General features: G+C 43.2%; 1 protein-coding gene across 1 annotated transcript; it reads right to left on the bottom strand.

Moving 5' to 3' along the window:
• Window positions 1-204: 204 nt before the first annotated feature.
• Window positions 205-19,811, bottom strand: SERTM1 (serine rich and transmembrane domain containing 1). Its single transcript, XM_066236623.1, has 4 exons — window positions 19,726-19,811; window positions 2,703-3,272; window positions 2,536-2,594; window positions 205-1,097 (listed from the first exon to the last, which is right to left on the bottom strand). The coding sequence occupies exon 2, from the start codon at window positions 3,077-3,079 to the stop codon at window positions 2,756-2,758; it is 324 nt and encodes a 107-aa protein (XP_066092720.1). The 5' UTR covers window positions 3,080-3,272; window positions 19,726-19,811; the 3' UTR covers window positions 205-1,097; window positions 2,536-2,594; window positions 2,703-2,755.
• Between the last annotated feature and the right edge of the window lie 3,293 nt (window positions 19,812-23,104).

Here is a 23,104-nt window from a genome sequence, read left to right as displayed (position 1 = left end):
TACTTAACCTTGAGAACAAGAACCATTGCAGTGTGGTGGTGGTGGTGAGTGGGGTGGGGGTGTATGCCTGCGGCATTTCTTTGAAAAGCTCTATTTTCAGGATGCTTTATATCTCTTCCAGAAGGACAGTACAAAGTTGCCCCTTAGAACAAACAATGCTCATACTGCTCTGCTGTGTGGCAAACTCGTCCCTTTATTTTTTAAAATCATCACTCTATCAATGTCCTTTCTTCCTCAGTAACCAAAACAGCACAAGTTTAATCAAAGAGCAAAAGTGATGATATAGATGCCTCTGTAATCCTGTGTTTAATTGGGAATATGTGAATATATATATTCCGAGACTGGGTTGTGTTTACATACACACACACACACACACTCAAAGAATATAGATAATGATAAAAAAAAATAGCAGTTTTCCTAGTCCAGCATTTATACAACATAATAATACTCCAACACACTGCCAGGCTTTAAATGGCAGAGTAGGCACATTTTCCACTAATTTTCCATTTTAGGGCCATTGCTGTCTGCAGGTCTTATGGCGTTTGGGAACGTTTTTGATATAGAAATAGTTCAGTGTGGTCTGAGTGAGGCTTATAAATTTAAAAAAAGAAACCTGGTCCTCATTATCAGTCCTCATCTCTCTCTTAACATTTTAGAATGAAAAAGATATTCACTGTAAAAATGGTAGACCCTTTATCCCATTCCTATTACTGGGTGGTGTCGCCACACCATCCATCCAAACAGCACGTTGAAGCTTCACCACTTAGGCCTAGTCAATGTTCTAAACAAGAACGATCCAGTTACCATGGAAACACAGGGCCTTGCTGATACAATAGGCTTGATGGGCTAAACAAGTCCAGTGTTAATGCTGTGGGCCATTTCCTTTCAAAATTAAATTAAAATTCTTACTTTTGAAAAGCTGTAGTTAGTTTGCTTTGTTTTGTTTTTAGGGGCAGCCTGTTGCCTTCAGTTCCACATCTGTGCTCAGGTGTATGCCTCATTCCAGGACGGGGCCCTTGGGTTCAGACAGGCATGGATGATCACAATATGGTGGCTCCCAGAGTCCTAAGCTGCCAGCAGCTACCCAAGATGAGTATCTATAATATTGAATACAAACCCATGTGCTGCAATTCCCAAGCAGAGTATTATGTTAACACACAATGAGTTATCAGAGACATGTAACAGTCATGGAGTCTATATAATACATGTACATTAGCAATGCAGTCTCTAAGTTTTGCAAACTAATGAGAGTAAACACATTTTGGCATCTCGATTCTGCATAAAAATTATGAAGACTGTGAAACTGACTGCCAGGAATTACTGTATAAAAAAAAAGTAAATCAATATTTCCATATCTTCTTAATTCTTGCTGATGGAAACTATAGGTATAGTGTAAAAAACATCTTGCTTTCTCTTCTGGTACTTCTCTTAGCAACAGTAACAGCAATTATCACAAGGAACTCCATAGCTGTAGAGCACTATGACTATAACATAAGTAAAAAAAAAATCTGAAGAGGAAGAAATAATTAAAAATGGCATTATAACACATAATCCTCTTCCTATTAAAGGTTAAACTCTGCCTGACCAGGCAGTGGCGCAGTGGATAGAGCATCGGACTGGGATGCAGAGGACCCAGGTTCGAGACCCCCACGTCACCAGCTTGAGCGCGGGCTCATCTGGTTTGAGCAAAATCCCACCAGCTTGGACCCAAGGTCACTGGCTCCAGCAAGGGGTTATTCGGTCTGCTGAAGGCCCATGGTCAAGGCACATATGAGAAAGCAATCAATGAACAACTAAGATGTTGCAACACGCAATGAAAAACTAATGACTGATGCTTCTCATCTCTCTCCATTCCTGTCTATCTGTCCCTGTCTATCCCTCTCTCTGACTCACTCTCTGTCTCTGTAAAAAATAAATAAATTAAAAAAAAAGGTTAAACTCTTTCACAACTTTTCCAAATACAACTTAGTTCACTAAGAAAAGTGATTTTAATTTGCTAAAGTGATATTAAATAGCCTGACCTGTGGTGGCGCAGTGAATAAAGCGTCGACCTGGAAATGCTGAGGTTGTAGGTTCAAAACCCTGGGCTTGCCTGATCAAGGCGCATATGGGAGTTGATGCTTCCTGCTCCCCCCCCCCTTTCTCTCTCTCTCTCTCTGTCTCCCTTCTCTAAAATGAATATATTTTAAAAATTAAAAACAAAAATAAATTGACATTAAATAAAACATTTAGCATATTTCTGCCTCCAGTTTTGGAAATGTTATACATTAAATCTGAATTGACTCTTTTTTATTTTTAAATTTGGTGTTTCCACTTCATCTTTTAAATATAGAAAGCACCTTATAAATAGCCCAGATTTAATTTTATCAGGTTCTGCGGGTTCCATTGATTTCACAGTTTTGTATGAGAACAAAGGGCAGGTTCCATACCCAGCACCCACTGTGAGGCCCTCAGATGACTCCTCGTCAGATGGCTAACAGAGTGGTACAAAGAAGCCAGTTCTAGATTCATCCGGTGGTTCGCATGCAATTCTACCTTGAGGTTTGCACCGCTTCGGTCAGCATCAGCTTATATATTCACAAACAGAAGTGATCCTGAATGGAAAAAGAAGTCATGGGTGAAGGAGGAGAAACAGGTCTGACTGGTCATCAAAATCAAAAGGGTCATTTCTCTCATGAGAAAACTGCTTCATAAGTACGTACCATGAGTGGGGAAACTCCACGCTGCTGCAGCAATAAAGACTCTTCTCTTTCTATCACGAGGAGAGGTTTGAACACGTAGACCTTTGAGAGGAAATACTACAGACTTCCAAATTGGTGGAGGAACTGCCAATATCACTTGGATACTCCGGGCAGGAGGAACTGGAGGAGATTATATTCTTGAGCCTCTGGAGGGCAATGATTAAAAGCAGAAGCAGAAATGCTAAAAGGCTGAGGAATATGGACACATAGACATAGACATTGGACAAGTGGCCTGAGGCTGGGTCCACCGAGGCGGACAGGGACGTGGGGAACAGCTCCAGGGAAGTCCCGTTCTCCACATTTCCCAAAAATACAGACGAAGAGTCAGGTTTAGACATCTTTATGAGGGTAAGAGGAGAAGCAAGGCTGTTATTACAAGTCAAAGTTTCACACTGGGGTTAACTAGGACAAAATCAGCATTTTTTTGTTTGTTTCTTAATGGCTTCAGCAAAAATTTCAGGCAGCTAAGTCAGCACAGCAGTATTTTTTGGTTTTCCAACCAGGCTGCGCGGGATCAGGTGTCCGTTGACACTGCAAACACAAACAGGAAACAAAACGACTGAGTGCATGTTTTCAGGCAATGCCACATTTCAATCTCATTGTCAGTCCTCGGTTCAAGAAGGCTTAATTATTGATATAAAACCCACAGGGGAAGAGAAGGAATGGAATAACTTCTCCAGGAGCAAGTAATGCTTGTGTCTACTGTAAAATGATGGTATAAAAATGAACTTTTACTTTATTTGCACTGTAGCATAGGTGCCAGGTTTCCCCACAGAACCGAGGATAAAATAAAAAGGAAAATACATTTCTGATGTGCTCTAGCTGCTCCCATTTCAGCTGATGCTCCCGGGATGCTCTGAGGACAGGGCAGGTGCTTCCCACCTCTCCCCTGCAGAAGATGCACTGCGCGCCTTCTGCCACACCAGCACAAGGCCAGGCCAGGACTGCTCCAGCCTGTTTTGGAGAATCACTGCACGAGTAAGTTTGCTTTTTGCTGAATGTTTATAATTTACCAATTTGTTCATAAAAACAATGTGTCTCCTTAAGATCAGAGGCCATTTCTATGCATTTCTTTTCCTTTAGATCGACCTATATACCTTTTTCTGCATATCGGAGGCATTGAACAAGAAACCTTAACTTAGAACACAGGTTGGATTTCCCCTAAAAGGTAGAAAAAGGGGACTGTGTTTGCCTCTCAACACTCTTCAGTTTTAGGCCCAAATTCTCCTTTGTCTTCGAGGAGTTGGGCAAATACCCGATGTTCTCTGAGCTTCCTTTCTCTCATCTGTAACATGTGTGGCATCTGCCCCACCGCCTCAGTGTCATGAGGGGACCAGAATCACAGATGTGGAAGTGCTTTGTGAAATGTAAAGGGTTGGGCCAAAATGAGTGTGGTGTGTGTGTGTGTGTGTGTGTGTGTGGTGTGTGTGTGTGTGTGTGTGTGTGTGTAAGGGTGTGGAGAAGGAACGGTTTCTCTCCCAGCCAGGAGCAGAGAAACGCTCTTTACCATATTCTGCCGCCTCACGTGGTCCTGTGGGGAACACCAGCAGCACAGTGGACTGAGACGGGCAGGGAGCAGCTGGGACAGAGAGTGGCTGCCCAGGTGTCAGCTGTGGGTGAAGCATGTCCCGGTCACTCTCTCCTCCATGACTGGAGAGGTCACAGTCAGTTTCCAACGGGACTCAGTATACTGCCGGGCAGGCGGGGGGGAAGGAAGCAGCCTGCAGCAGGAGGTCCCACCCAGCAGATGACCCTCTTCAAGTCCAGAAAAGATGCTGTCCTCGCTCTTTGTGGCTTCAGGTCATTTTGCTGTCAGGGTCTAACTCTCTTGGCATGAGAGGCAGTGGAATGCTGATGTGAGGGCATCTACTCTGCCCTGCCCTCCCTTTTTCTGAACCCTGCCCCACATTTGACCTTGGGAACCTGTCTCTCCCTTCTGCTCTCCAAATCTAACGAAGTGGCTGACTCTTTGAGGGGCTGACACTGACCTCCGTGGCCTGAGCGGGCAGCACTAATAATCCCTTGAAAGGAGGGGACGCTTCTGAGTGGGCTGTCCCTATAATGTGTCTCACACAGGCTAGTGATTTTAGTGAGCTCTGCCAACTAGTGTCTTAGTGTGTAGCTCCTAAAATAACTTGACTCCTACTCATTAGGCTGTGCCTGGTGATTTAATTTCATTAGGCGGCTGCCGGCTCCTAACAATCCTTAAAAAAAAAAAAGGAGACTCACAGTGGAACTCCAAATGTATTACACTGATTTGGCACTATCTTACCTTTTTACAGCATATAAATGTTCACCTCTAGGGAAAACAGAGTCTCGGAGGCAGGATGATTTATAGGGAAGAAAACTAGGGTAGAAAGCTCACGGACTGAATTGGAATAACTCAAGAGAGACAAAGAGGCTCCTTGATCAGACAAAAGTACCTTCCTTTATTTTTTTATTTATTGATTTTAGCGAGGGAGGAAGGGAGATAGATAGATGATAGATAGATAGGTAGGTAGGTAGATAGATAGATAGACAGACAGACAGACAGATAGATAAAAACACCGATCTGTTCCTGTATGTGCCCTGACCAGGGGATTGAACCAGCAACCTCTGCACTTCGGGATGATGCTCTAACCAACTGAACTATCCCACCAGGGCAAAAGTAACTTCTAATGAGAAGATAAGCCAGGACTTTGAGCTTCTGCACATTCTTAGCCTTTGTACTCTGGCCTCAATTTTCCTATTATTTTAGTAGTAAGAATTTTGCATTCTTTTTTTCTGGCCTGGGCAAAAGAAAAAGGTAAGGATAATGCATTTTGCTATTTCTCGTACAAACCACTTTGTAAGGTAGGTAGAGAAGGAATTACTTGCTCCCATCTGCAGATGAGGAGGCAGGGCTGTAAAGCGACAGACACGACTAGAGCCCACTACTGAACTGTGTCCTCAGTCTTCTCCACTGTGGAAGAAGAGAAAACGACAAGACCTGTGTAATTTGTTCCTGTCTGCCGTTGACTTCAGACAAGCTCACCGCTTCGTCTTGGCATTTCAGTTTTCTCATTTGTATGATGATACTCACATTTCTTCCCTCTCCAGCGGGTCGCAAGTAAAGCTGTGATAACAGTTCCATAATCGTACCTAGAAAATTGTAAAGGGCCATTGGGGTGAAGTGCTAGCAGACAGCTCTTTCTGATCCCTAGAAAGACTGAGGAATGTCCAAATCTCCGTGAGTCTTGCGGTTCTGACACATGAGAATCAGATGCAGCTGCAGTTTGCTGATTTTTCTAAAGTCCCCACTTAATGCCCAAATCTGTATCTTTTTCTCAGCTGGGCAGCAGGCACAGATGGTGTCACTGGAGTATCAGCAATTCAGTGACAGAGTTCACAGCTAGCGATTGACTAGACCACTTGTCAAAATAAAAGGATCTCCTTACGGTATAAATGTTCCAAGAGTACTTACACATCCTGACGAAAGCCTACTGTGTGCCTGAGGTCTGGGGAATAGTTCACAGGAAATGAGGCTAGGAAGGCTTGGGGGAAGCAGCTGATCTTCCAAGTGGCCTCGGAAGAATGGTAGAAATGAATGAATGAACCCTTGTGTACTTATTTGAGATTTCACAATGAAACATCTTCATCTTTAAATACCCGTCCAGTGTTGCAGATTTGATATCATTTTCTGGATACTTCTTAATTTAATATTACACTTCACTATTTTGCTCTATAGAAATACAGTCTATATACACTGTTAGAGATCATTTAAATTAGGTGACATTCTAATTTTCTTACTGTAGTTTTTAAAAAGAATAAATTTCCTGGTGAACGTTTTGACAGTCTCTAGATAGCACTCAGGATGAACCAGACTGCGCTCACTCAGGCTCTGTGAATGAGGCTGAGGGTGGGATTGTGGAAATGAAGGAAGTCCAACAAGTGTGTTTTAAGATGATGCTTCTTGGTCTGTGTCTCCCAGACACTATTTGTTTTTCTTTTATTTAATAAAGTAAAGAAGAAAGAGATTTCATCTTAGATGTATTGCCTTGACCTATCCTGGGGCAGTGCCCATGGACTCCCATGTCAGGCGACCCCTAAAGGCACATGAGGACAGTGCCACTTTTATTCTCAGCCATTCTCAGAGAGTAACTTTTGAGAAAGGAAAATGAGACTGCCAGATCACAATACTGTAAATGAAGCTCTTTGGAGATGTTTTGGTTCACGGCCAGCCAGCTTTCCCCTTTGTCTTTTGAAAAATAAAAACAAAACAACCGTGCTTGGAGGAAAGTCACAAATATGGTCAGCGAGTGAAGTGAGGAAGGATAGATTTGTCATTGTCACCAGGAGCCCTGTGGAGTGGGTAGATGGAGGGACTGTGCACAGACAGGGCTGACCTGGAGCCTCTGGTACCATGTCACTCAGCACCTTGCCCTCTGTGATTCCCCTGAAAGTTGGAAGCATTCCTTCTTGCCATGAGGTGATTATGAGAATTACAAAATTTTGGAAGAACAAGGACATATTCTCCAGAGTGTACCTTTGTGCCGAGTAAAAAGAATAAGAGCTGGCAGGCCGCCATCTCTAAACCCTCTCACGTAAGTGTGGCGCGTCTCCTGTGGCCAGCCTGGCGGCAGAACCTGAGCCGGCCTTGCCTTCTGCACGATGCACGGAGGGAACAGCCGACCGTCAGCCGCAAAGCTGGCTCGGAGTCTTTCAGTTTCTGACCTTTATCCAAGTGCCCTTCTATGTGAATAACACTATTTGAAAGGCTTTGGTTGTTGTGGGAAACTGGGACGAGCTGCTTTGTCTCCTGGCAGACATTATTTAAAGAGTACCTTAGCAGTCATGATGTCACATCACTATTTTATCATCAAGCCCTGCTATGTGATTCGCCGGGAGGTGGTCCACCCAAACCATCACTCACGATTTGAAAAAGTATTAACATGACATGGGAAAATGTTTGAATTTCCAGTCAACAAATGTAAAATTTGACATTATAACGTAATGAACAGTGTTAGACGATATATTGGTTCTCTTTCTCTGTAAAATACATAGACGCTACTGTTTCTAGAATCCAGAAGGGACCTCATCACATCTGAGTAAAGCTGTTTTAGTTCTACTTAGAAAGGTTGTGGGTTCGATCCCTGGTCACATTCAGGACCAGACTGACATTTGTCTCTCCTTTCTTCTGTCTCTAAAAAAAAAACAAGAAAAAAAAAAACAACCAAAACCAAATCAAACTAACAAAAAACCAGCATGCTTTGCGTAAGACCTCTAGACATTCCTTTACAATTTGCATCATTATCTTTTCTCTTAATGATTTCTTTTTGCCTGGTGCCCTTTTAGGTCATGCTAGAAGGTTGGTGCTAACAACACCTACTTCACTCTTCTCTAAATGGAAACCTTCACTTGTAAACACTTACCTTTAGTCTTGCGGTAATAAAAATAAAATTTATCATCTTCCGTGCTATCTTCATATAAAGCTGACTTAGCCATTCATATATTTGCTTGAGAACTGTGTTTATGTATCAAAACCAAATCTTTGGGAAACTAGAATTTTTTGTGAAAATAAGTACAGCCCCATTGCAATTCCTTGCATCAGCAAAACAGAACCAAGTAATAAAATAAAACAAGTCTGTCTGCTATCAAATACTGAGTTACAGGACTATCTCATGAGGGAAAAAAAAAAATGATGGAGATTCTGAATAATGCACTGGAATTTGTGGATCTGAACTGGATGATGTAAACAAAAAAAATTAAAATTAACAGTCTGCTGTAGCCACTGTGGAAATGCACGATCAGAAAATACAATCAGAACTTTTTCATAGGACTTTGGTGAAAATGTAAGAAATGACAAAGTACAGTAGTAGCTTCACTTATTTTAAAATCAATTTCTAGGGAAGGTCATTAGGTGGCGTTGGGTTTTCAAGCTCCTCCATCTCTGTATTTTAGTGATGACATCTGTCTGTCTGCATTAGCACCCTAGCCGCAGGCCCAGTAAAATACTTCCTCAGCAAAATAATTAAATTATACTCAGAATACTTTTGTTAGGCAAATCATTTTGTCCCAGTTCTTTAAAAATTCGTTACCAACACAAGGCATAATTCACAGAATATTCAGAGTATACCATTCCTGATATATAAAATAGTGTACATCGAGTGAAGTTAACAAAAAAAACCCCGAAATATTTCAAAAGGGAATATGAACAGAACTTTTTTGATTATCTGGCTTATACAGCCTCAAAAATAATTATAAAATTATAAATACGAGTTCCCTGGCATTAATTTAGCACTGTTTTCATAGAGAAATCGAACTACTGCATTATTCTTAATAAATTTTTGCTATATGTATATTCTATGTGAAGATTTTAAGTTCAAATCTCTGCCTTAGTAAGAATAATTACTTTTAAATGATACTTTTAGAATAAATTAGTGCAAGTGGATAATTTTCCAGATAAAAGGGTCAAATATAAAACCAGTTCTTGGCATAGTATTTTCATGATTCTTCAACGGTCTTCAGAAAAGACCCAGAAAGGCTCTGTCCTGTACTTTGGGGAGACTGAACCCATCGTGGCTATCATATTAGCCTAAATCCAAATGAGAAAAGTAGCAACTTGAAGACTGAAAGAACTATGAACTAATTAAGGAGGTACAGGACAGTGAAAGCCACTTTTAGGGAGCAGGAGAAAAGGTCACTGGCTATCTACTTGATACAAAGAAAAAGCAAACAGAGAAATAACGACTTGAAGTATCATAGGCAAGTGTGAAAGGATCAGCAGGAAAGGAAGAAAGCAAGAAGCAAGGCTGGCCTTTCAAGATGTTACAGCATTTTTAATGAGATCTTTCAGGTTTAATTATCTTCCTCTACTCAGCTCTGATCTTTTCCAATATTTAGAAGTGTATTAAGAAAAATATTTTTAGTTCTTGGAGAAGCTAGAATTAGTTAAATCATAAAATCAGTATAAAAAAAAGCTTGCTTATTTCTAATCAGACTATATGTGTTTTTAAAAATTCTTATTAAACCATGCTATGGGAGAAGAATGAAATGGTGTTTTCTCCTTTCCTATTGTCTCTCATTCTGTATCTAGAGTTAAAATTAATAGTATTTAATATATCTTTTGTCCAATCAGGAAATGCTCATAATAGTCTCCTTACAAAGTATGATATCTGGAAAGATTTTATTCTTATAAACTTAATTTTGTGATTGTTATAAATCTTTTCCTTTAACCTTTACAAGAAGACTATGATGTGTCCCCAGTTCACTCTCTCGGGCTCCAGGGGCCTTTGGGTGCTTCTAAAACTGCCCCAAGGGAACAGGGAAAAGCCTGAAAATTTGGTTTCTCTACAAGCATTTGATGAAGTTCACTCTAAATGTAAGTAGGTTTCTCAAAAGAGGATAGCCGTGGGCCACTAACGGAGTCAATGTAGTGAGAGGAACCTGTGCGACTGTATCACTCCACATAAATGCCACTTTCTTTTTTTCCTAGTGCCACCTCCCTGTTTAAATACGTAAGTTCCTCAGTTCAAGGCTTATTGTCATCACTGATCCTTCTTTCTATCCATCCCTCATTCCATTTTGTTCCATCTCCCCCAGGCATCCAAACGGACGTGTTGAATGAAGACCTCTATGTTTACACATTTTTGTAAATGCCCATTGTTGCTTTCTGAACACTTTCTTGTAAATTCTCATCTGTTTCATAAATTTTCAACTTAGAAGGATGAGTATATGGTAACTATTTCATTCACTTCATAAGTTATACCTCAAACTTCATTTCTACTTTAAAATATCAAGATAATTGAGGTATGGGGAAAAAATAGAAATTATCTAATGTATCCAATTCTCTATGACTAATAACTCTTCTCTAGTCATAAAATCACATGTACAAGTACAATTTGAAAAGAAGTAATGACATAGGTTGTCTGAAAAGAACTTCAGTATTGTCAAATTACATAAGCAAGTCATTATCTCTATACTGAAAACTATAGTTATGTATTTGTCTAAACTAAAATACTTTGTGTCCCATTCCTTAAAAATACTTTGGAATATCACAAGTGTATATAAATGTCTTAAGTCTTGCATTTTTCAGCCAAAACTCAAGTTCATGGAGTCTTCCATATAGTGACATTTTTTTTGTTTGTTTGTATTTTTCTGAAGCTGGAAACGGGGAGAGACAGTCAGACAGACTCCCGCATGCGCCCGACCGGGATCAACCCGGCATGCCCACCAGGGGCGACGCTCTGCCCACCAAGGGGCGATGCTCTGCCCCTCCGGGGCGTCGCTCTGCTGAGACCAGAGCCACTCTAGCGCCTGGGGCAGAGGCCAAGGAGCCATCCCCAGCGCCCGGGCCATCTTTGCTCCAATGGAGCCTTGGCTGCGGGAGGGGAAGAGAGAGACAGAGAGGAAGGAGGGGGTGGGGGTGGAGAAGCAAATGGGCGCTTCTCCTATGTGCCCTGGCCGGGAATCGAACCCGGGTCCCCCGCACGCCAGGCCGACGCTCTACTGCTGAGCCAACTGGCCAGGGCCTATAGTGCCATTTTTAATCAAGCATCTACTTGAATTAGGAAACCATTGTCCTGACATAATACACTGATGAATAGAACCTTAGTTTATTATGTAGGGTGTAAGTTATCTGTCCCTTTTGGCTATTAACCCAGTGTTTAGCATAACATGTACATAGAATTTTGCTAAATAAGTTCTTTCATTCTTTCAGTCTTCTGTGGCTGACAGTCCAGATATGATGATGCTGACCACTGTGAAATGGGTATTTAGAATGCTTAGTAATTGCCCGTTAGGGTAAGTTTTGAATACATCAAGTCTTGGCCATTTTATATTTGTTAGTAGCCAGCTGAATAATCAGAAAAAAATAGTAGGATGCAGATTTCTAGATTTATCCCCCAATGTAATGCAAGCTCCTTGGAACATTCTCCTATACCATACTTGGGAAATTTAATATTCATATAATACAATTATCTGATGTGCCGTCTATATTCAGATTTCCCCAGTTGTTTTTTATTCAACTGTAGAAATAGCCATGGTCAGAAAGTCATGTTCAAACATCTCTCACTGCTCTGATATCTAATCTTAGTTCTTTTTTATTTCAGTGGCATGGGCTAGGGTGTCGCAGGCACACCATTCCAGAAGAGTGGTGGGAGTACCCTGAGTCATTGTCTTCAAAACATGACGGGCAGGGGAGTAGACCCTGGGAGCTTGAATGAGAGAAAGAATGGCCAGCAAACCAGTTGGGGCAACAATAGGAATGTCAGCAACCAATATTTATTAAATAAAAGTATATGTTAGTTTCATATGTGTGTTTGTGAGAGTGCATTTTCTTTAATATTCACAGTTATTTAGGTAATTACTATTATCCTTCACTGTTCTTTATCAGATGAGGAAATTAAGAATTTTAAAGTTGCTCTGGCCAGTTGACTCAGCAGTAGAGTGTCAGCCCGGCACGTGGAAGTCCCAGTCAATTCCTGGTCAGGGCACACAGGAAAAGCGCCCATCTCCTTCTCCACCCCTCCCCACCCTCTCTAGTTTTCTCTCTCCCCCTCCTGCAGCCATGGCTTGAATGGCTCGAGCAGTTGGCCCGGACACCAAGGATGGCTCCATGGCTTTGCCTCAGGCACTAGAATGGCTTGGTTTTACCAGCAACAGAGTAGAGGCCCAAATGGGAAGAGCATCTCTTGGTAGGGGACTTGCCGGGTGGATCCCAGTTGGGCACATGTAGGTGTCTGTCTCTGCCTTCCTGCCTCTCACCTAATAATAATAAAAAATAAATAAATAGCCTGAGCAGGCAGTGACGCAGTAGATAGAGCGTTAGACTGGGATGAGGAGGACCCAGGTTCAAAACCGTGAGGTCGCTGGCTTGAGCTTGGGCTCATCTGGCTTGAGCACAGGCTTCCCAGCCCGAGCACGGAGTCACTGTCTTGAGTGTGGGATCATAGACATGATGCCATAGTCACTGGCTTGATCCCAAAGGTCACTGGCTTGAAGCCCAAGGTAACTGGCTTGAGCCCAAGGTTGCTGGCTTGAGCAAGAGGTCACTAGCTCTGCTGTAGTCCCCCCCGCCCCCCCATCAATGCACATTTGAGAATGCAATCAATGAACAACTAAGGAGTTGCAACATCTCCCTTCCTGTCTGTCCTTATCTGTCCATCTCTCTGTCTCTCTCTCTCTCTGTCTCTGTCACAAAAATAAATAAAAATAAATAAATAGATAAATAAATAGAATTTCAATGTTTGCCAAAGTTCACCCAGCTAGAGGCAGGGCTGGAACTAAAATCTATATCCCTAAGTCTCCAAATTCTATGTTCCTTACATTCCTTCTCTGCAGAGAGGGTTAGAGTAACAGAAAGATAATTTTGAGTCTTTTTTATTTTATTTTTTATGTGCCTTGACCGCGGGCCTTCAGCAGATCAAGTAACCCCTTGCTTGAGCCAGCGACGTTGGGCTCAAGCTGGTGAGCTTTTTGCTCAAACCAGATGAGCCCTTGCTCAAGCTGGCGACCTCGGGGTCTTGAACCTGGGTCTTCCCAGTCCGACACTCTATCCACTGCGCCACTGCTTGGTCAGGGTAATTCTGAGTCTTATGGTCATCAATGCTGTTCACATGTTCTTGCTGTTACTTCCTCCTTCAGGCATGTTGTAGAACTGCATGACCCCATGCTCTCTGAATTTAGGGTGTCCATATGACTTGTTTTTGCCAATGAAATGTGAAAAAATGGGACAAGAGTCACTTCTGGGTAGAAAACGTAAGACCCTTTGTGAGATTTCCCATATCTCTCCCTCTGCTGCAGGAATTGTTCACTATGGGTGGCTTCTGTCATCCAGGTTCCTGGGTACCGTGGTGAGTGCCTCCATTCTTTTCTGACCTTGTTGATATTTAGTGTGAACAATGAATAAACTTTTTTTTGTTTTAAACCATCATGGGGTAGGGGGCTAGAGGTGGGCCTCCAGTTAACTCTCTGGGGAGGGTGCTCAGGGAGACATTGTAAAGAATACCTTTGTAATTATCATTTTTGGTATAGCTTATGCCTTTGTAATTTGGTTGTGTAGTCTGTACTGTTTCTGTTTATGTAATGTATCTCATTCTTCACACAGGAACCATTGTGGAATATACCTGTTGTGTAGATTGTGAGGTGAGCAACTGTAAAGGGGTAGATTGTTGAAATAACAGCTGTGTTAGGCTTGCTCGCTTGTACTTTGCATGATTGATGTGTACGCACATGGCAGAGCCATGTGTGTATAGTCTATGTAAGGCTACAGGTCCTTTGACTCAGGGTGGTGTTCGGCAGATTGCAGATTGCCTGCCCGCCACTGTGAGGGGCCATTTTCCTGTTCGTTCACCTGCTGCCGTGAGAAGCAGTTTTCCCCTGCTTGTTTGTTCATTTGCTGTTGCATCTATTAAACGGGAATGGCCCAACACTTTTTGGCTCTGCAGTTTCCCTACTGTCTGCCTGAATCCAATGTGAACCTGTCTGGCCTTGGCCACCTGCTTTACATGGGGCCTCTGGTGCCTAGAAATTTAGTCTGCTGGCAGCCAAGACAGTGGTTCTATTGACTCGCCCTTGAAAGGGAAGCTCCAGTAAGATTCTCAAGAAAGTGGGGGAAATAGCTCCCACCTTAAAGCCAGACAATCAAGTCACTGTCACTCTAATTCTGTCCATACCTCTACTCCCTGGCCAAGGCCACTGATTCTTCAGCAGGGCCCAATCTCTGCAAGGTGGGATGAGAGAGATTGCTGAAGGGGGGACAGTTGCTTTCTTCCAGGCTGATGCCACAGGGAGGGGAGTGCTCAGCCCAAGAAAGTACTATCAGGGGTCTCCAAACTTTTTACACAGGGGGCCAGTTCACTGTCCCTCAGACCATTGGAGGGCTGCCAAATACAGTGGTCCTCTCACTGACCAGCAACGAAAGAGGCACCCCTTCCAAAAGTGCAGTGGGGGCTGGATAAATGGCCTCAGGGGGCCGATTGCAGCCCACGGGCTGTAGTTTGGGGACGCCTGTTAAGATAGTGACTAGTACTGCAGTATTCTCTAGTTCCGTACTGTAGTACTAGAGAGTGACTCAGCACAGGGTCCTGCTGGCTGTCCCCCACTGTCTCTCTCCCCGGATCATAATCCTCAGACTCTCCTCACACGTCTCTAGCCCTCTCAGCCCTCCCTCCTCCGGAGCCCCCAATAAGTTACTATGAATAGCCCTTTAAGAGGCATGCAAAAACTAAACTAAACTAAATGAAACCGAGCAAAACTAAACTAAACAAGGAGTCATGCACCAAGCTGTTAACACGTTTTAGTTAGCAGGTGATATTATGGGTAAGTTCATATTCTATTTTTTTGCATGCCTGTATTTGAATTTTGATACAAAGAACACATATTGTTTTATAGTTAGAAAAAACTATAACGGTATTTTCATTAATAAAGAGAAATAAAATTTTATAATAGCATATGCAGTGAAATGCAACTGGTTTTTTTTTTTTTTTTCTTTCTTTTTAATAATTTTTAGAGAGGAGAGAGAGTGAGAGAGAGAGAAGGGGGAAGGAGGAGCAGGAAGCATCAACTCCCATATGTGCCTTGACCAGGCAAGCCCAGGGTTTTGAACTGGCAACCTCAGCATTTCCAGGTCGACACTTTATCCACTGCACCACTGCAAGTCAGGCTGCAACTGGTTTCTAAGCTTAGAATTCCTCCTCCTCCTCCTCCTCTCCTTCCTTTTTCTGTATTATATATACTCAATGCAGTCTTTTAAAACGGTTCTTTTATTTTTAAATGGACCTTTTCTTTCAAAGTTTAAGATTCTCAGGCTGAGGCCAGAAAGTCCATCTGCTCAATAGAACTTAATTACACTTTGTGCTACAGTTGTATTTTATGAGATGTTGTATATGTTCTGTGTGTGTGTGTGTGTGTGTTTGTGTGTGTGTGTGTGTGTGTGTGTGTGTGTGTGTGTTCTATTTAAGAAATGAGAAGAGTAGCTCTCTCTGCTATCATCCTGGTCCCCGGGAAATTGAAAGTAAATTAAGAACCAAAGCAGTTTAATTGGCAACTGATAAGTTACCAGGCATTTCCAACTAGTACCAGACTACTGTGGCAAATTAATCAGAAAAGTTACTTTGCCTTCCCCTGGGGAGAAAATCTCTATGCTTATTGTTTAAGTCATCACTCTGTCTTTCCATGGTGTAATACAGCCACCTATTTTGTTGTTTCACATCAAAAATTGTATTCAGGTCTGTTGTTACCTTAAGTTACCCTTTTTAATCAACTATTACTGGCATACGTTTATAGATTCTTTCACTACTGTATTGTCTATAACAACCTCAGCATCAACAATCAAGCCCATAATACCAAAGGTAAATATGGCCCAAATGATTTCTCATCTTCATATAACTTAATAGATGAAAGTTTAAAAGTTAGGAACCCAGGAAATACTAATGACAGTCTATCCTGGCACTGTTTTAGCTGGATTGTGCCTTTTCATGCATAGAGATACTGTTAGATTGTGTGTGGCTACCTGACTACTCAGAATCTCCATTTTTCTTTTGTTTTACCGAAAACTTAACAGGTTCTGGCCAGTTTGCTCAGTGGGCAGGGCATTGACCCAGTGTATGGACATCCTGGCTTCGATTCCAGGTCAGGGCACACATGAAAAGTGACCATCTGCTTCTCTTCCCCTCCTTCTCCCCCTTCTCTCCCTCTTCTCCTCCCACAGCCAGTGGTTCAGTTGGTTCGAGTGTCAGCCCTGGGCACTGAGGATAGCTTGGCTGATTTGAGCATTGGCCCCAGACAGGGGTTGCCAGGTGGATCCCTGGTTGAGGAGCAGGTGGGAGTCTGTCTCACTATCTCCCCTCCTCTCACTTAAAAAACAAAACAAAAAAACAAAAACAAAAAACAGTATAGACTAAACAATGACTGTTTCCTGGTTCCAAGTGTGAACAGGGGCATGGATCTAATTCATAATGAACTCCTGGAGGCATTCTGTGCCATGAAGCTAAGTACTTCAGAACACTGTTTCCCATGGACACATATGCCTCAAATCTAAATCAGAACTAAAAGGGCCCCAGAACGTAGCTTAGCAGGCTACTACCCTGCACCTGAAATGACCAGTGAATGCACAGATGGACTTGCTGAGTTCTAAATCCAGGGCTGGTCCACACATGCGCATCATGGACTTCTGCACTAAAGCCCCCGGCTTGATTTCTCCAGGTACATCTGTCAGCTAAGCTCACACACCATCTGACTATAAACAATACATGTCCTGTCAGCTCACACACCATCTGACTATAAACAATACATGTCCTGTCAGCTCACACACCATCTGAGTCTTTGCTGGGCTCCCTATTCCATTAACTAACTTAAAGACCTCATTCTTTTTTTTAATCTGTCATAAGTAAAATAAAAAATCTATAAAAATTAAGCCTGTGATGCTTTATATTAACATAGTAATACAATATGCTTCATACATACATGTTTGAAGAAAGGGGCATTTTTCTGCAGCACTATTTTTTGTTTTTTGTTTGTTTGTTTGTTTGTTTGTAGCTTCATTTAACAAATGTTTACTGAATGCCTCGTGGGGCCAGAGGCCAGGCAAGTGGGACTAACCCAATGCCTGACACTAAGGGCCTTTTAGAAATGTATTTTTTCCAGGTTCTTAAATTACTATTTTAAAAACCCAAAGAAGCAAAACACAAAAACTAAGCCATATTTTTACTCTTTGCTTCTCTGTAATAACTAAGTACATACAAAAATGCTTACATAAACTCTATAAAGTAAAACATACAAACACAAAAAATAGGATATTAAAATAAAAGTTCAAGGAAAAGAGTAAGTCCAGAGAAGAAGGAATATTATCAGATGGGCAGAGAGTTAATCTGGAGTATAGGCCGTGTCAGAGAATTTGCTTGTGATGGGTTCATCTTTAATTCTTAGAATAAATGTATGACTGCAAGTTTACTTAATGATTAGTATGATTAATCATTCTCACCAATCAGTTCTGTCATTCTTCAGTTGCCCTCATTAAAAGAGAAAAAAAGAAGGAACTTGAGAAACCTGCAATATCCCCCCTGATGAATTTGATGCTACATGTCATCACAGCATTACTCATCCCTTAACGCTCGACAAGGCTGCGGGCATCATAGGCATCCAGCCAGATCTGTTTACTTGAACTAACGCCACAGCGGGGAGAACGGAATGAATATTTCCTTGCACAGGTCTTCTTTTATGAGAACCATGAATGTGTGTGGAGCTCTTCTAAGCATTTTGCCTTATGTAAAGGAATCAAAAATAATAAATATGGGAAATAAAGAATAAGCCTCAAACACAAAACACAGAAATGGAGTAAATACCCCACCTACTTTCAGTAATTCTGTATTCCCGGAACACTTCTGAGGGTGGCAGATAGTTCCCATCCTCACAATGCCCCGCATTTGAAGGTGACTAGACTATGCCCCTGCAGGAGTGGTGTCAACACAACTCAGTTACAAGGCAGTCTCACTAACACACACTTTAAAAAGTAATGTGCTTTGAGGATTAACTCCATGCTGATTTAAAACTGTACTTACGTGATGGTTTGGGGAGGGACAAGATGCCTTTATACTTAGCAAAAGGAAGCATTTTAGTCATAAAATACATTTAAGAATCTCTAGGAGCTAGATCTCAAATAAACTAAAACACTCAGATTAGTTGCATAATATGAGCTAATTAAATATCTTTTTTGTTGTTGTTTACAAAGGGTGTATTGGGCTGCAAGACTGCATTGGGCAGTAAACGTTAGAAGGAAAGAGTATCGCTCAGCTTGCCTCTTTTCCTATTGATAGGCTGTTGTCTGACAATGAATCTGGAAACTCTCAAGTGCAAAGTATCAAAGTACCCGAGGACAAACATCTTGGGGAGTGGCCCTTGGCTTTGAGACGTCCAGAGCCATCAGATCCCATTATCTCTCCCAAAGAACCACTTAAATACTTACTCATTTTAGCAAAAAAATTTCCAAAAAGAAATTTAACGGGTATAGGAAATGAAGGACATGAGGAAAGACACCTGGATTGTCTAGAGTCTGACACCAAACCCCCTCCTGACGGGCCCTTGAGATCTGGCGGCGGAAAGCGCGCAAGTACATCCTCAAACCTGGTGCTCAACAAGACGTTCTGAGAATGGCTGGGTCCTTGTGCAACCCCACAGAGGGCACGCCACACATCTCCCTCCTAGATCAGAACTCCAAAAACTTGCCCATAATCCACGCACCTCTACAGCGAAACGCTCTATTCCAGCGTTTCATGGAACCCGAGAAAAAGAAAAGAAAAAGAGAGCTGGTGCGGTTTCCCTAACTACGTTTTCCAGGAATTTGGGAACGCGAGTATTCAGCACCAGGTAGAACTTCCCCGGATATGGAGCCACCCAAGAAAGACTCAAGAGAGCTTCATAAGGGGCAGAGCAGATAGTCTGTGTGTGCGTGGAAAGTCCCCAAGAAGGAACCGATATGACCCTCGAATTCCCTATAGGATAAAGCAAACACAAGAATGATAGCAAACACAAGAATGATAGCACACACCGCAAAGGGGGAGGAGGAACCAGAAGCACCTAGAAACACCCCCTGCAAAGTGCAGAACAGTCGACGCTGGCATGGAATCAATCTTGGCCGCGGCAGACACGAGGGCAGCTCTTCCCGGGTCCCTGTGTCCGAGACAGAAGTGGATCATCATTCTAGGGCCAAGGACATTGCGCAGCCATGCGAAGTCGCGCCGGAAATCGGGAGACCCAGGCTGAGGAAGCTGCCAGGGACCTTAAGGACGCGGCAGGCCACGAAGGGGATGGATTCGGGATGTTCAGGAAGGAGTTAAACCTCCGGGAGTCGAGGAGAGTCTGGGAGGCGGCTCTGAGGAGATTGGAGCCTACAGAACCGGAGGCCTAGCCTTGCAAGGGGTCAAGGCGCCCCAGACAGAGGGCGAGCCCAGCTTCCGCGCTCCGCGCGTCCCCGGCTCCCCACTCCTCAGTCTGGGCTCGCGGGCAGCTCTGGGGGACCCTCACTGACCTGCCGGTCGGGAAGCGCCAGCCTCCCTGGCTGCGCTCCTCGCGTGCGCCCGGGTCTCCGCGATCCGTGCCCGAGAAGCCGTTCGCCGTCCGCGGGGATGTGTGGCGCGCGCCGGGGGCGCACCGGCGGCGCACCGGCGGCAGCGAGCGCAGCCAAAGAAAGCCTAGGTATGTGGGGTGGGCGGGACAGCTGGTCTTCCCTATGCTCCTCCTGCGCGCACCACCAATCGCTGCCAGCCACCCCCCCCCCGCCCCCCGGCTGCTCCCCAAGCGCGGCTCAGGCGGGGGCCTGGCGCTGGAACAGCAGCGCTGGAGCCTGCGCCAGTGCTGCGTTTTCGCAGAGAGCCCCAGCTGCAAAAGGCAGGTGTGGCGCCCTTAACTTTTGTGTGTAGGGAGGTAGGTTGGGGAAGGGTGCAGTTTCTTTGGGGGCCTCAGGCATTTCCTTCTCCAGGCGAAAGCACCTACTTTCTCTCAAGTTACTTCCCTTCTTAATCTTTTGGGAGTCCCGCGCAGCCCCCACCGCAAACCAAGGCGCATTGGGGAACCCAGCTCTGAGCCGATGAAGGCACTGTCCCACCCTAGGACCAGCTAGCTTCGGACATCTTCTTTTCAGCGCTTCTCTTCCTTCCCCTCGGAGCCCTCTGACAGGTCTTAAGACGAATGTAATGGGACAGCAGTTTTTATCGTTGCCTGGGAGACATGCCATCACAGAAGTCTCCACTGGCTTAGACGGTGTTAGATATTCCAAGACAGCGGGAAAGGGAGCCTTTCGCTGATATGCCTAACTCCGGTTACTACTTAGCCCTGTGACCTTGACCTTCACCCAAATGACTCTGGATTCCTGTCTTTCCGCTGGAAAACCGGGAGGGTTGGATCATTTGGTAAATGATGTCTCTTCCACTCTGACAGTCAACAATCCAGTTAGCTCCCCAACCTAAGTGGCTGCGAAGGACTTCCGCCCCGGGGAAGTATTGAATGGTTCCCTTTTCTTGCAGCCTCTGCTCATCTTGACTTACTGTAGTCACCCTGAAACTGCTCACCTGTGGCCAGGACAGCAAATCAACATAGAAGGATGCTGTCCAAGTCTCAGTGACCATTCAACTTGCACAAATAGTATCACTTACTGGTGCCTAGCACCTGAAATCATATTAGTTTGTGACTATGTTCAGAGGTTCTGCAGGTGGAGACAGAAGCCTGCATTGGGCTTACTCTGAAACCTTCCTGATAATTAAGCAGAGGCTCTATCTCTCCCATCCTTCATCTCTGTCCAGGGGATTATGGGTGTGTTTTAATCTTCTCTATGTGAATCTTTCCATCTCTGATCTAAAATGCACGTGAAATGAGATGCATTGTCAGGAGGCCAGGTTCAGAGATCTGCTTCCTTCCCACTTGGATTTGCACCCTGAACTTCACCTGTTTGCAAACCACTTGCATGAATTTTGTTGCATCCACCTACTGCCTGATCTGTTATGCACATTTTTACTTGGCCTCATTTTTTAAGCAGTAGTATCTATGAAATCCTTGGTCTGTTATGTACCTATTATACTGCAATGCAAAATAAATAAGAAATAAATAATTTGTAATGTTTTTCTTGACATTTTCTGAACTCAGTTTTTTAGGGCTGTTGTCACAACTTACTATACAGTTTGTTACAAAACTGACCTGGGAGGCAAAACTTCTTTTGTCTTTTTTTTTTTTTTTAACTTCATATACAATGATCTAGAAAATGTCAACTATCAAATTTACTTCCATAGGAAATCTTCACAAGTAGGTTAGGCACCACTCAAGGTCCTGTGAATCTGCAGGCACAGTTCTGGATGCATAAGTTTAGCTTCTAGTGAGCATTATCATGCCATCTTCCCCACAAGATCCTTTTCTGTCCTACTCAGGGAGAGATGGATTGTTTTAAAAAAAAAAAAAAAAAAAAAAAGGTGTGGAATTTGAAATCAGATGAAGTCACTCAATTCTGATGCTGTCACTTATTACTTTTGGGACTAAAGCCAATCACTTAACCTCCCTGAGCCTCATTTTTCTTATCTATAAAATGGAAGTCATAGTGTCTACTAGGTCATTGTCAGAGTTAAATTCACACACACACACACACACACACACACGCACACTTCTTAGTAATTGTCTTTTATGTCATAGGCACTTAAAAATATTATTAGCTCAATCTTTTCTTCTTTGCTTCCATCAAAGCAACATTCAGAATCACTTGCCTATTCTCCAATTTCCTTCTAGGTCAGTGTGAGGCTTGTGCTCTTTGTCTAGTATCCTCTGGACTAATTCTCTGCTCCCCTTCTTTGATTCCTTCAGTTCTTCTCCCTTTTGACATTTACTCCCAATCTCTCTCCTCCTCCTCATGCTCAATCCCTGTTCTTCCAGGCAGTTCTCATCCTGTCTGCCACCGTTTCAGAGATCTGTGCTCTGTACAGGAACTGAGGGGACTGTATACGTCATAAAAATTCATGTTTCTTTTGCCTTTTCATGAGGTGTCAATAAATCCTGTTTATTGGTTTAAAGCGTGATCTTCTCAAAAGCATGGAAAAATTCCTGGACCACAAAGCCTACTAAATTCAACAGACATTTTTTTGGAGCACCTGCTCTAGGCCAATCGGTGCCCCAGGCACTAGGGAGATAAGAATAAAGAAGACAAAGTCTCTGTCCTGAAATACTTACAGTCCAATCAGGAGCCAGACATAGAAATACCAACTTTGGGTATAAGTGTGCCTTGTGCAGCTTCAAGTCAATAGTGCACATGAAAGAATTCCCTGGACTTTGTTTAGGAGATTGTCTTGGACTCCAATCAAAATAGCCACCTACCCACAGCCCCCTGCAGAGTGAAGAGTCATGTCCTGCTCCCCTGAGCAGAGCTCACTGGCACAAGACAGCCCTGTAAGCCGAAGTCAGCCACCCTTGCATTAATGTAATGGATACCTGCTTTCCTTTCTTAGTTGCCCATCATCTAGCCCTCTTACTCTATTGGAGGAATTCTCCACTGGCTAAAACATGTTAGGAGGCAGAGCCTATTTCCTGCTGATGAAACCCAAAAGACCATATATATATATATATATATATATATATATATATATATATATATACTCTTTCCCACCCTCCCTGTTTTTACCCCTCTCCCCATTGCAGCTGGGAAGAGAGCAAGTGACCTAGTCTTGGCCAATTAAATACACTTTCCTTAGTTAGACCCAGGATTGAGAGCTGAGAAGAAAAAAGTCTTTGTGGCAGGGATTGTAGCACTATCCAGTTTCCAGGGCCAGCAAGGGCAAGGGGACAAGCAGTGATACCCAGTTGTTAGTACCCAGTTGTTTACAAGGTGTAGTTCCTATGGTTCAGGGATGGCCACAGAGTCCTCTCCGCTAAGC

Source organism: Saccopteryx bilineata, chromosome 6, assembly GCF_036850765.1.
Source record: "Saccopteryx bilineata isolate mSacBil1 chromosome 6, mSacBil1_pri_phased_curated, whole genome shotgun sequence".
Taxonomy (NCBI): domain Eukaryota; kingdom Metazoa; phylum Chordata; class Mammalia; order Chiroptera; family Emballonuridae; genus Saccopteryx; species Saccopteryx bilineata.
The sequence above is the reverse complement of the archived record's forward strand: the minus strand, read 5'-3'. Positions and strand labels throughout refer to the sequence as shown.